Genomic DNA, 13,300 nt, shown 5'->3' with positions numbered 1-13,300 from the left:
AGAATCTGGGTCCTGCACAAGAATAGCCGATTGGGAACGAGGCCCAGTTGATAGAGTTTGCTTGGCATGAACAAACTCCTAGGTTCCACCTGCATACTCCCCAAACCAGGCATGGTGACACGTGCCTGTAACCTAAGCGCTGGGGAGCTGGCTGAAGGAACCCCAGACACTCAAGGGCACTCCCCCATCTAGAAAGTCAAGGCCAGTTTGAGCTAAAGCCAGAGAGCCATCAGAGGGACCCATAGGTTGGAAGGAGAACCAACTACTACAGATTGTCCCCCGGCTTCCACATGTACACCATGCCACCTGAGCCGCCTCGTGAGAATGCACACACACAGATCAGTTTAGAGGTATCCTGGCAGAGCAGCTCATGCCCTTTTTAATCCCAGTACTCAAGAGGCCCGGAGTTCTGGGCAGGAGAGATGGCTCAGTGGTTAAGAGCACTGACTGCTCTTCCAGAGGTCCTGAGTTCAAGTCCCAGCAACCACATGGTGGCTCACAACCATCTGTAATGAGATCCGATGCCCTCTTCTGGCGTGTCTGAAGACAGTGACAGTGTGTACTTATATATAATAAGGGACAGAGTCCGTGGGCAGCCTAGTCTACATAGCGAGTCTGAGACCATGTCTCAAAATCAATCCATTAGTCAATAAATACGTGCATTGCTGAGGTCAACCCCAGGACTCACACTGTGGAGACAACTGATTCCCCAACTTGTCCTCTGTCAGCACATGCATGTCCACATATGTCATGCACGCAAAGACTTTATAAAGCTATTTTGCTGAGGCTCCCCCTCCCTCCCACACCCATCTTCCCTGGGCTTAGAGGCCTGACCTCAAAGCCCTTCCTTCTCACAGCTGGCTCTTTCCTAGTCTCCCTCCGTGGTGTTCTGACCCCTCCTCTGCCATCCGTACTTCTTCTGGAGGACCTCAGTCAGTCCCTTCCGGTGACTCCCAGATCCACATCTCCAAGTCAGACCGTGCCTTGAAACTCCCAGCTCATATACCCAGCTGCCAGACGGAGTGAATTCACTCCTCAGACTGCAGACCAGAGCAGCGTCTTGTACCCTCCACTTCCCACTTACTCCTGACCCAGTCTTCACTTCAGTAAAGGATGCCCTAGCTCTTCACCCAGAGGCTCATGGGAATTGGCTTGACATTGCTGACATTGCTCCTGATTCCTCTGATCCCTTCCCAGTACATCAGCAATCCCTCTCGGCCCTACAAAGCCGTTTCTGAGTCCCCGCCCCCATCGCCTAGCCCAAACTTCTCCCTCATAGAACAAGACCCCGAATCTTCAACCAAGCACGCAAGGCTCTGTGTCTGGCCACTCCGGTGGGATTTCTATCCTGTAGATAGGCCAAATTAACTTCCCTTGGACCTTTGCACATGCTGCCCACTAAGCCTGTCTGTCTCTCCACAGATAGAGCCATGGCTAAGTCCCTGTCAGCCATGGGCACTCTATTAGCATGTTCATATTTTCGTTGTCTTTTGGGGTGGTGGGGGGCTGTTTGCAGTGTTTGCCTGTATGTACCACATGCATGTGGTTCTCAAGGAAGCCAGAAGAGGGCGACAGATGCCCCGGAACTAGAGTTACAGACTGAGGAATGTCGTGTGGGAGCTGGGATTAAAGGTGTTATGCCCAATGGTGCCTTGCTTCGGCTAAAGGAGGAGTGAGTTAGGGATGCAAGCACTCCTATCATCACTGAGGTTTCACGTTCGATCCTTAGCACCGAGAAAAGGCTGCCAAGGAGAATAAGTGAGGGAGAAAGGCAGGTCAGGCTGCCTAGCTCAGGTTATCCTGACTTGGAGATGAGAGGGACCAGATGTAGGCATGGCTGGCTCTAGGTAATGGATGAGAAACAGTATCTGAAGTGTCCATTACGTGCCGGGACACCTGTGTGACCCAGGCATCCAGAGTGAGAAGGTCACAGCTGTGTGGGCTGCTATAAGGGAAATTGGCTCATTCATGAGTATAGCCTGCAGGTGGGACGTGGTGAGTTGCTGGTGGGTCAGAACCCTCCAGATGGGGCCTGGAGTGGTACTCGGAGATTCGGAGTACCTCCTCCAGGCCTTTGGAGAGAAAAGGACAGTTTGAGTATCCCCAGAGGCTCTGCGGGAGGCTAGAACCGCTGTAGGCCAGACTGTCTGTCTGTCTGTCTGTCTGCCTGCCTGCCTGCCTGCCTGCTTATCTGTCTGCCTGCCTGCCTGCCTGCCTGCCTGCCTGGAGGTATCATAGGTGTCCTCCCCTATCCTCAGGAGGAGAGAGATGTTGAGAAGAAGGAGCTGGGCCAAGGGCAGAAGCAACGGCAGCCGGCCTTGGCAGCTGCAGGCACCCAGGGTCCTGTGAACTTCCGACGGGGTTTCATGAAGTGCCTACTGGAGGTGGAGGAGCAGGAGGAAGCCACCCACAGAAGGACTCTGAAGTCCCGGACCCTGACAGCCAGGAGGTCCCCCAAGACTGTGACTTCTGTGCCCACCTCAGGCCCCATCAACAGCTCTGTTCCACCCTTACCTCCGACCCTGCATGAACCTTCCACCTCAGCTCCAGCCACTGTCCCATCCTGGGTCAAACCACCAGCCCCTGGGCAAGCCCCCATCCCTATGGGGACCCCTAGCTCAGTCCTGCCAACTCCTGCCCAGGACCAGAGCTGGAGATGGCCAGAGCTCTTGCCCCAGGGCAATGAGAGAAATCTCAACTATGCCAAGACACGGTAGGAGCCACCTCCACTAGCCTGCCACCTTACCAGGGCCCGGCCTGCAGTCTGTCTCCAACATAGGCCCTTACACTCTGGTCCTCGCCCACATCTCTGCTCATCCCCTTTCAGTCTCCTTTCTGTACTTCCCAGCAGGGTGTCCCCCAAGTTCCCACCCCTTTCCACTCTTCCTCCCTCCCTCCCTTTTCTTTCTGATGCTGGGGACTCATACTAGGCAAGCACTGTACCCCTGCACCGCACCCCCAGTCCTCCCACAACCACCAAAGGGACCACCTGTGCTCCTGTTCTCACTCCCTTGGGTCTCTGTCACTTGTAGCTTCTTGGCATAGTAGAGTCCCTCAGGGAAGTTTCCTGACAGTCTGCTGCCCTGTCTTCCTCTCCCCTGCCCCTGGGGGGCCTTGGCAGGGGCAGGAGCAGGAGCAGAAGCAGGCAGGAGGTGGTTGCAAGCTGTCCTGGGCCCATTCTCCTGCAGGCAGGAGTCAGAAGAGCATGGCCTCTACAAACTGTATCAGAGCTGGGAGGAGAGGACTGAGGAGCACCTTACTCTGAAGCAGGAAGAAGGTGAGCACCTCGCATTATTAACCTGCTACCCCACTGCCCTACACCACTGTTCCACTGTCCCGCACCACTGCCTTCCTGACCCATACTGCTGCCCTCCTGCCCTACACCGTTGCCCCACTGTTCCACACCACTACACTGCTGTCCCACACCACTACATTGCTGTCCCACACTGCTGCCCTGTTGATTCACACTGCTGCCCCACTGTTACACACCATTGCCCTGCTACCCCACTGTCCTACACTGCTGCCCTGTTACTCCACTTTCCCACACCACTGCCTCACTACTCCAGTATCCCATACTGCTGCCCGACTGTCTCACACCACTACTCCACTGTCCCACACTGCTGCCCCACTGCCCCACTTTCCCACACTGCTGCCCACTGCCCCACTTTCCCACACTGCTACCCCACTGCCCCATTTTCCCACACTGCTGCCCTGCTGTCCCACACCGCTGCTCCACTGCCCCACTTTCCCCCCCTGCTGCCCACTGCCCCACTTTCCCACACCGCTGCTCCACTGCCCCACTTTCCCACACCGCTGCCCACTGCCCCACTTTCCCACACTGCTGCCCTGCTGTCCCACATTGCTGCTCCACTGCCCCATTTTCCCACACTGCTGCCCCACTGCCCCACTTTCCCACACTGCTGCCCTGCTGTCCCACACTGCTGCTCCACTGCCCCACTTTCCCACACACTGCTGCCCCACTGCCCCACTTTCCCACACTGCTACCCCACTGCCCCACTTTCCCACACTGCTGCCCACTGCCCCACTGCCCCACCCCACTTTCCCACACTGCTGCCCCACTGCCCCACTTTCCCACACTGCTGCCCCACTGCCCCATTTTCCCACACTGCTGCCCCACTGCCCCACTTTCCCACACTGCTGCCCCACTGCCCCACTTTCCCACACTGCTGCCCCACTGCCCCACTGTCCCACTACAACAAACAGTGTCTCCAGGGGTCAACTGCACTTGGCCCTAGGACATATAAAAGGTGGGCTGCCTCCCCCACTCCCTAGAAGAAGCCTGAAAGAGAGGCAGGGTTCCCCAAGAACCCTACCCATCTTAGACAACCCCTTTCCATTTAACAGGGCCGCCAGCTTTGAATAGGTCCCTACTGCCCATCACACCCTATCCTACCAACAAAACTGAGAAGTGCTCATCTCCCATCCTGGCTGAGGTCTCTGTGGACCCTGTCCTCCCTGTCTCTACTACTCATTGTGGGCTGGCCCTATGAGAATGGGTGTGCACCGTCCTACCTCCTACTCCTTCCTAAGGTCTAGAACCTTGTTGACCACAGCGGCTCCTTTCCTCAGATTTTCTACAATGTTTCACTGACCCAAGTGAATAAAACAGACACTCGAGGCAGCTACCTGTTGCCCTCCTCATAACATGCACTCACAAGCATTCACCAAGCACACCACGCGTGCCACAAAAAAGTCGGAGGAAGAAGAGATGATGTAATGATGATGTTGCAGGAGCGTCCCACTTAGCAACCCTGTCTCCCTTGACAGCCTTCCGAAGCTACTTCGATATCTTCAACGGTCCTGGTGAGGTGGATGCGCGGAGCCTCAAGAACATCTTACTCCTAATTGGCTTCACGTTTACTCCAGCCCAGGTGGAAGAAGCTCTGATGAGTGCTGATGTCAATGGTGAGCCCTGGAGAGGGGCTTCCCCTGCACGAGGCCATGAGGCCACGTGGGCTCCTTCCTGAAAGGATCCCTGCTTGGCTTAAAGGTCTGGGTCAGAGTTTAGTGTCCCTAAGGTCTGAACCCACTGTGCCTGCCTTTTCCTTCCACACTGGGTCTCACCAAGTCTGTAGCAGGCTCTGATTCCAGAAGCTAATGGTCCCCGAGCCACGGTGCAGTGGCAGTTTCTGGGGATGCAGAAGTGACCAGAATTGTGTTGGTGACCTCTGGAATCCTTTCCCTCAGGCCCTACATACCAAGTATTCTTTCACGACTCTTAGACTTCTTCCTTTCTTTTGTTTTTGTTTCTCTGGACAGCATTTCTCCGTGTAGCCCTGGCTGTCCTGGAACTTGCTCTGTAGACCAGGCTGGCCTCGAACTCAGAGATCCACCTGCCTCTGCCTTCCGAGGGCTGGGATTAAAGGTGTGCGCCACCCAAAGCGCCACCACTGCCTGGCAAGCCTTGCATTTCTTTTTACCGGCCTTCTGGCTTTGAGCAAGTCCAGCAGTTTGCTAGGCCTCAGTTTCCCTGTCTATAAAATAGAACCAATGAGCTAAAATGGAGGAAGCAGGCAAAGGGTGGGGCAGAGCCTGTGGGGCAGGAGACAGCAGCTGCTAGCATTATCCGTGTGGGATGTCTGCTGTCAGTGTTCCTGCCCAAGGATAGAGACGTGTAAGACACAGCCCTGCTATCCTCCAGGGGTTCCCAGGCGATAAAGGTTGGCACAGAAGTTAAGCGAAGCGTGGAAACCGTGGTTACGGCACTTTGGAAGAAGGCTTCCTGGAGGAGGTACAACTCAAGCCAAGTGGTGCCAAATCAGTTGTCAGGGAAAGGAGAAGGAAGTAGTAGTCCCTGAGAAATGGGCACGAGACACTTGCATGTGGCAGGGTGTGGCCTGTCAAAGGGAAGGGTAGGGCCACGTAGAAACTGAGTCCTGACCACTGCTTAGGACCGTTCTGTCTGCCACTGCAGACTCCTCACACATACTTGAAGGGGTGCTGCTGAGCCGTATACTGTTAATCTAGGAAGACAAAGGTTCCAGGCCTCAACCCTCACTGACCTAGCTCTGCGTGGGAACTAGGACAAGAACCTTTTCTCTGAGCCCCAGGTCCCACCCGTGGCCAGGGTTAAGTCCTAACTAAGCATTCTCATGCCGGTCTTTACGGATTGGAGATCTCCTGAGTCCACTGTTAAATTAAGCAGCTCAGAGAACAGGAACTGAGTTCCCACTGGCTTGAGCCTTGGGGCACAACGTGGGACAAACTGTCCTGTCCTTGTCTCTCAGAGTCTCTTCTAGAGGCTTTTGGAGACAGTCTAGAAAGGGATCTTACCTGGTTTGAACTTCTTTGGCTTAAGCTGGTGAAGATGCTTGCTGCCTGGGACACTCACGGTGGAAGGAGAGAACAAACTCCCAAGAGACCTCACCTCCACACCTGTGATGTGGCAGGCACATTGGTGCCTCCCCTCACAGAAAATCAATAAAATGTGACAAGAAAAAAAGTTAGATGCCAGGGGTTGGGGATTTAGCTCAGTGATAGAGCGCTTGCCTAGCAAGCGTAAGGCCCTGAGTTCGGTCCCCAGCTCCGAAAAAAAAAGAAAAAAAAAAGTTAGATAGCAGGCTATGGTGGCACATGCCTTTAATCCCAGCACCAGGGAGGCAGAGGCAGCTGGGTCTCTAAGTTTGAGGCTAGCCTCGTCTAGAGTGAGTTCCAGTATGGCCAAGGCTACACAGAAATCCTGTCTTGACAAACCAGAAATAAAAAAGAATGTTGGAACCTCTAAGGATGTGATGGGGGTTGGGAGGCCATCTGTGGCCAGCTAGCAGCACGTTGAACAGAGAAGAACTTGGCCTTCTGGGAAAACCGATTTAGCAACAGAGAGCTTGGCAAGAGATGAGACTATTGGCTCAGTCTGGTGGGGCTTGCAGGGCCCTCAAGTCTAGCCAGAATATTCTCAGGCAGACACCAGCACTCAGTAATGACAGCTGCTGGCCTTTCGTGCGCATGCGCCATGCATGCAGCTGTTAGGACCGTCTCCACTCCATAGAAACGAAAGTTTCCTGGGGCTTGAAACTTAAGCAGGTCGCATAAACGGGAAGTGGTGGGCACGGGCTTTGAACTCACACAGCTGTCTCTCAAGAATGCAAGGCCAACACTGAGTGGTTTTCTTACACTCCACAACAGGGTTGTGGAGCTGGCTATGTAGCCAGGATGACCTTGAAGCATTAACCTTTGCCCCTCTACCTCCAGGTTTATTCGGGAATTGAACCCTTGCACTTTGTGCATGCTAGGCGAACACTCTACCAACTGAGCTACAAAAACCTGTCCTGGCCCAATAGTTTCTAACCCGGAAGACTAATTTTTGGCTTTTCCATCCCACACTTTCTGCTGATTCAGTATCGATGTTACAGTCCTTGGTGGGTGGGAGGGATGTCCGAGAACGCCAGGGTCACTGGATTTCGATACCTGGCCTGCTGCAGAAGGCGGCCCCTGGCCACTCTCATCTCTTTGCCTCTGCAGGAGATGGTCATGTGGATTTCAAAGACTTTTTGGCTGTGATGACAGACACCAAGCGCTTCTTCTGCTCTGTGGGTGAGCGGGGGTCACCCACTGGGCCGCTCAGAGCCGGAAACGGGATCTGGAGGCTGATGGGTTATATTGAGGGGCACCTAAGAGTAATGGCGGCTACTACTTCATGATCCCAGAACAGAATGTCCTGATGGATATGTCGCCCCCGAATCCTTACACACTGTTCTTTGAGATCCTCTCTCTGCTGGTGGAAATGCTGGCCCTGCCAGAGGTGGCCCTAGAGGAGATAACGAAGTAAGCGGGAGTACTTTGTCAGGGGTGGGGTGGGGTGGGGTGGGGCCAGTGGGCGGGCAGCTAGTGCTGTGATAGTTGGAGACTTTTGAGGGTTTGGATTCTCGGTTGCAAGGAAAAGAAAACCCCAATAAAACTGCCTTGGGTGGAGGAGCAAGTTCAAATGATCAGCCAGGGATTCAGGAATGGCTGGATCTAGGAGAGTAGACGATACCAGGAAAGTTTTACTTCTCTACCTCTCCATCTGAGACAGGGTTAGGGGGGTGGCTTGTGGGGGGGGGGGCTGGCTAGCTGGCTGGCTTCAAAGCTCAGCTAGGTTCTCCCAGTGTTAAGGTTAAGGTAATGGCAACCCCACATGCAGTCTTCCAGGTTCAGAGGTTTCAGCCGGACTGCAGCGATCCTTCCCTATAAGACTCTTAGAAAAGGAATCGGGGTTGGGGATTTAGCTCAGTGGTAGAGCGCTTGCCTAGGAAGCATAAGGCCCTGGGTTGGTCCCCAGCTCAAAAAAAAGAACCAAAAAAAAAAAAAAAAAGGAATCATCTTGCATGCCTCCAGGAAGGGCAGTGGGTGCGTAGTGGGTGCTCATCCTCCAGGAAGGGCTGTCGGCGCACAGTGGGTGTTCAGAAAGAGATGACTACAGCCTAAATAAACACGATCATTCATTCTCAGGCTAAAAGGTGATGGACGGAGGTGAAGGCCCAGCTAATCTCACAGAGAAGCCTCTCAACCTTGCCCTCTACTTCCTGTCCTGACTGACCATACTATAGTATTTGCTCAGTCCTATGGTAGGGTTGTCTTGGGCCTTTTGTGTCTTCACACTGTTTGCAGAGTGGCTGCGCCAGGCTGCAGTCCCACCATCAGTGAGAACCCATAGCCTTGCCGGCACGCTGCCAGCTGTTCTCTTGAGCTTTGCCATTCTGACTAGGGCGGAAGATGAAATCTCAAAGTTGCTTCAAAGTGCATTTCTCTACTTGCTTAGGATGATGGAGACATTTTGAAGTCTTTCTTAGCCTTTTTTTTTTTTTTTTTTTTTTGTTTTTTTTTTTGGGGGGGGGGGCCGAACCCCGGGCCTTGGGCTTCCTAGGCAAGCACTCTACCACTGAGCTAAATCCCCAACCCCTCTTAGCCATTTTTATTTCCGCTGAGAACTCTGTTTAGATCCTTGTGTTTTGAGGTCAGTATATGTTCTGGTTATCAGTCACTCCTGTGAGACAGACAGCTGGCAGTCTCTCCCTCTCTGAGGGCTTCCCCTGCTCTCTGCTCTTCCTTGCTCGTGAGGAAGCTTCAGCCAGGATTCCAGCACCGGCTTAAGACAGATTCCTTTTTCTCTGTATAAGCAGCCAGTGCAGTCAGTGGTTGAACCTGAAGAGGTCAGCCAATGTCACTCATTTTTGAGAAAACATCTACAGAACACAAGGACGGCTATCCTCCTGTCTGAGTAGACTGTGCTTCTCTACCCTTGGCGTCTCCTGAACTGTTCCTCCTCTTTCTCACCATCAACGATCTGATATCCAGCAAGGAATCTATGGTTCTTTATGAGCTCATTTGTGAAGGTGCTTTTTCTTGAGAGCAAAAGACCTTGACAAAACACTGGTGGGCCCTAGGAAGCTGTGAGAGTTAAGGTTTTTCTTCCTTGTTAAGACAGGATCTATGGAGTTGGGGATTTAGCTCAGTGGTAGAGCACTTGCCAAGCAAGCACAAGGCCCTGGGTTCAGTCCTCAGCTCCGGGGGCAGGGAGCAGCAGGAGGTGGGGGTGGGGGTGGGGAGACAGGATCTGTGTTATCCCAGCTGGGCTGGAATCTGAGCTCCTCGAGCATCAGAGATTAGGGGTACACCTCAATGTGTTCATTAACCAACGGCCAATCATTTTACGTTTGGCCACGTACATACGTAAGGTAGTCCATGCTTTTGATACTTGTACTCAGAGGCAGTCTACACAGTGTAGTCCAGGGCAGTGGGGCTGTAGAGTGAGACTGTCTCAAAAAATAAAAATTCACATTTCACTAAGGGGCACATGTAGCTTAGGCTAGATTCCGAGTTGATATATAGCTGAGGATGCCCTTGAGGTTCTGACGCTCGTCTCGTATCTCCTGAAGTAAGGGTGTGCACAGCCATGCTTGGTTAGTTTGGTTAAGGCGCCTCGAGTATGCCGGGAAAGTCATCTGACCACCCACCCACCACACATGCTCTTTTTTTTTTTTTCTTTTCTTTTTTTTCGGAGCTGGGGACCGAACCCAGGGCCTTGGGCTTGCTAGGCAAGCGCTCTACCACTGAGCTAAATCCCCAACCCCCACACATGCTCTTTACACTCAGGGCAAACAAGTTCAAGCCATAGGCTCGATGACCCCTACAATTTGTTGATTTCTTTGATCCTCTCACAGATACTTCTGTGGCCTCCATACAAATGCCAACACAGAGACCTCCTATTCCCACATTGCTCCGTTCCCTGTTCCTTTGCATGCCCTTCCCAATGAGCTATTCGGCACAGCCTAACATGTTATTTTCCTGAAATTCTCATCTTTTGCTTCTTTGAGAGTCTTCAAGAGAGTTGTTTTTAGGGGCTAGAGAGATGGCTCAGTGGTTAAAGAGCCACCGGATCCTCTTCTAGCACATGCAGGTTCAATTCCTAGCATCTAAGAGCTGGAGGCAGGGGTATTGGGAGCTTAAGGTCACCCTTGGCTACACCGTGACTTAGAAGCCAGCCTGGGTTACATGAGACAGCCCCAAGAACAAACAGCCAAACATATGCTGGCCATTCACAGGCCTTTGTAGTCTGCATCAGGCCCTTTTCAGGTGTGGTTCTGTGTGTATGCCCACGCTCAGGTACCCTCACAAGGCTAGAAGGTGTCAGGTCCTCTGTAGCTGGAATTACCACGAGTTTTGAGCCATCTGATGTGGGTGCTGGGAACTAAATTTGGAACCTTTGGAAGAACGGGAACTGCTCTTAACCACGAGCCATCTCTCCAGTCCTGTTCTCCTTCTGCATCCCTTCTACCGTAGCACTTCTGTTGTCCATGGGTATACCTTTTTTTGGTTTGTACCAAAGCTTCTTGAGAAACAGTATATAGGAGGCAGGGTTCCTGAGTGTCCACAGCTTCCAGTGCATGTGGTCTTTGTTCCCTAGGTAGTCTAGCTGGGTATAGAAATCTGGTGGGCGTGTCAGTTAGGGAATGGGCCTCCAGTTCAAACCGGACAGTTCATGTCTAGAAGCAGCAGGTAGGGAGACAAAACTGCCCAGGCACCCAAGTCAGAAGCCACAAGAAAGCAGAGGGAGGAGCCAGTGATGTCCTTTAGAGCTGTATGCACTCAGTAAGATAAGAGACACTCCCACCCACCCACTTAACACTGTTGACACTGATCAGGACAAGGTGGCTCATGCATATGTCAGCACTTAGGAGACAAGAGTTTTTAAGATCACCTTGAATTTGAGGCCAACCTGGGCTAGAGCCAGTTCCAGGACAGCCAAGGCCTGTCTCCAAGTAGGAAGGAAAAAGAAAAAAGGCAAGCAAAGCAAGACTGGGCTGGGAGCCTGGCTAGTACCCAGACAGCAGGCGTTCTGACACCACCATAGACACTGCGTCTTGGATGAGGCCGAGCTAGCTGCAGGCCGGGGTTTGAAGTCTGTCTTGTTGTTCTGACGCAAGGACTTCATGTATCCCAGGACAGCCTAGAACTCAACACTTAGACAAGGATGACTCTGAACTGAGCGCCCCCACATCCACCACATCCTGAGTGCTAGGATTACAGGCACGTGCCACCAAACTCAGTTGAGCTATTTACCAAGGCTTCCTGCATGCTAGGCAAGCACTCTGGCAACTGAACCACACTCCCCAGCCCTGCACAGCTGGTTTATAGGCAGAAATGTTACCTAAGTGAAGGTATCAGTAACAGAAATGGTGGGTAATACCACTAATCTGTATGCACATTCGCCCCTCATCTTAGTGGTGGGAGAGAGCCTCAAGTCCAGATGTCAAGTGACATGCGGTGACACAGCAGATAAAACCATTTCCTCATATTTCCTAAGAGGACTGACTGCATCTCCAGATGCAAATGGCCAGCTAGAAGGGGGCTCAGGAGGAAGGGGTAAAACGTCCACAACCAGGCTGAGCTGCTGGGCACTACATCCCTAGCTACTACCAGAAGAAGCTGAAGGAAGGTTCTTCCAAGGCCCGAGAGATGGAAACGTCGATGGGCGGGATTCGGCAAAGGAAGAAGATTCCTTACAGCTCTCAGCAAGTAGAGAACTTGGAAGTCCCAGAACGAAGGGTCCTCAGGATCCTGAGCCGGCTGAAGCAGCAGAACTATGGTGAGGGCCAGTGAGCCGGCCAGACTGGCAAGCAGATCCCTATGTAGCCAAGTTCCCCTAGATGGAGCCCATGGCTTAGCTTGTGGGAGCCATTACCAAAATTGCTGCTGTATACTGTGAAACACCCAGCTCCACGCTTGGACTCTACCTTCCTGCCTTAGCCCAGTGCCACGGCTGTCCCACCAGTCAGTCCTACTTCAAGGTCTTTTGTAGATGTGTCCTACAATCACCCCACTTGCAGAGATGTGAACCCTAGCTAGTATGCTGACAAGGGCAGTCTGTACTTCGGTCCATCCCCAAATTGTGTGCTTGCACATCCTCCTGGGCTAGCTTCTCTTTAAGCTGTAGCCAGCCCTTCACCCAGCCTTCAGCCTTGTATATCATCCTTGCCATCATCTACTCTGCTCAGCGGGTACCAATATCCTCTCCAACCTAGAGGCTCAGATGCTAAGTATTTGCCTAAGCCCACTCTGCTGACGATGTGGCCAGACTAGGATTTCTCCAATGTGGCCATGCTGAGTTCTCTTGCTCCTTCTTACTCCAGCTGCCAACCTGCAGAGCCCCTATGCCCAGGTACCCTGCATCCCACTCTGCCCGAGGCTGGACAAGAAGGCAGTCCGTCGAAAGCAGGCTAGCCATAACCATTCTGTGCTGGATCAGTGTGTCCCCACGAGCCTGGGCCCTGACCTCCATGGCTTCTTCCTCCAGCCAGGACAGCAAGGAAGCAGGTGGGTACTGAGGCCAGAGCCTCTCGGGCCCGTCTACTTGCAGAGGCCTCTGGCCTGGTAACTGGGGAATCCACTAAGACTGTGGGGAAGCTGCTTGCTATGGAAGCCACCCAGGGTAGGGCAGAAACTGACCTTTGTGGAAAGCCGGATACCACTTTCATGGAAGCCTGCGCATCAAGCATCCCTGGACCCGGGACTCAGTGATGCCTACCATCCTCCTTAGAGTGGTGTCAATCCTCCTTTCCTAAGTACGGGAACCTCTGAGTCCTGGGAAACTTAGAAACTGGGAAGAAGCGGGTGTTCCCCGCCGAGTCCTCAGGACTTGGGAACTTCTGGCTCCATTGACTGCTTCTAGAAGCCTCTCCCCTCTCATGTCTTCCCAGGGAACACAGCTCCGACGGTAGAAAGTGGCTTAGCTCCGTGCCAGCCCGAACCCACTGATCCTCGGGAACTCTGGCTCCACAAGTTCAAGGTCTGCAGACAG

General features: G+C 53.0%; 1 protein-coding gene across 1 annotated transcript in view; it reads left to right on the top strand.

Moving 5' to 3' along the window:
* Spata21 (spermatogenesis associated 21) overlaps nt 1–13,294 on the top strand; it is a 25,279-nt gene extending 11,985 nt beyond the window's left edge. The window contains exons 7-14 of the mRNA XM_032895219.1: nt 2,259–2,713; nt 3,189–3,277; nt 4,789–4,926; nt 7,483–7,554; nt 7,668–7,785; nt 11,913–12,088; nt 12,633–12,816; nt 13,200–13,294. Of these exons, the coding sequence (XP_032751110.1) occupies nt 2,259–2,713; nt 3,189–3,277; nt 4,789–4,926; nt 7,483–7,554; nt 7,668–7,785; nt 11,913–12,088; nt 12,633–12,816; nt 13,200–13,257 (1,290 nt within the window). The 3' untranslated portion in view covers nt 13,258–13,294. The remainder of the gene's footprint in view (nt 1–2,258; nt 2,714–3,188; nt 3,278–4,788; nt 4,927–7,482; nt 7,555–7,667; nt 7,786–11,912; nt 12,089–12,632; nt 12,817–13,199) is intronic.
* Nucleotides 13,295–13,300: the final 6 nt, after the last annotated feature.

This window comes from Rattus rattus, chromosome 1 (assembly GCF_011064425.1).
Source record: "Rattus rattus isolate New Zealand chromosome 1, Rrattus_CSIRO_v1, whole genome shotgun sequence".
Taxonomy (NCBI): Eukaryota; Metazoa; Chordata; class Mammalia; order Rodentia; family Muridae; genus Rattus; species Rattus rattus.
The sequence above is the reverse complement of the archived record's forward strand: the minus strand, read 5'-3'. Positions and strand labels throughout refer to the sequence as shown.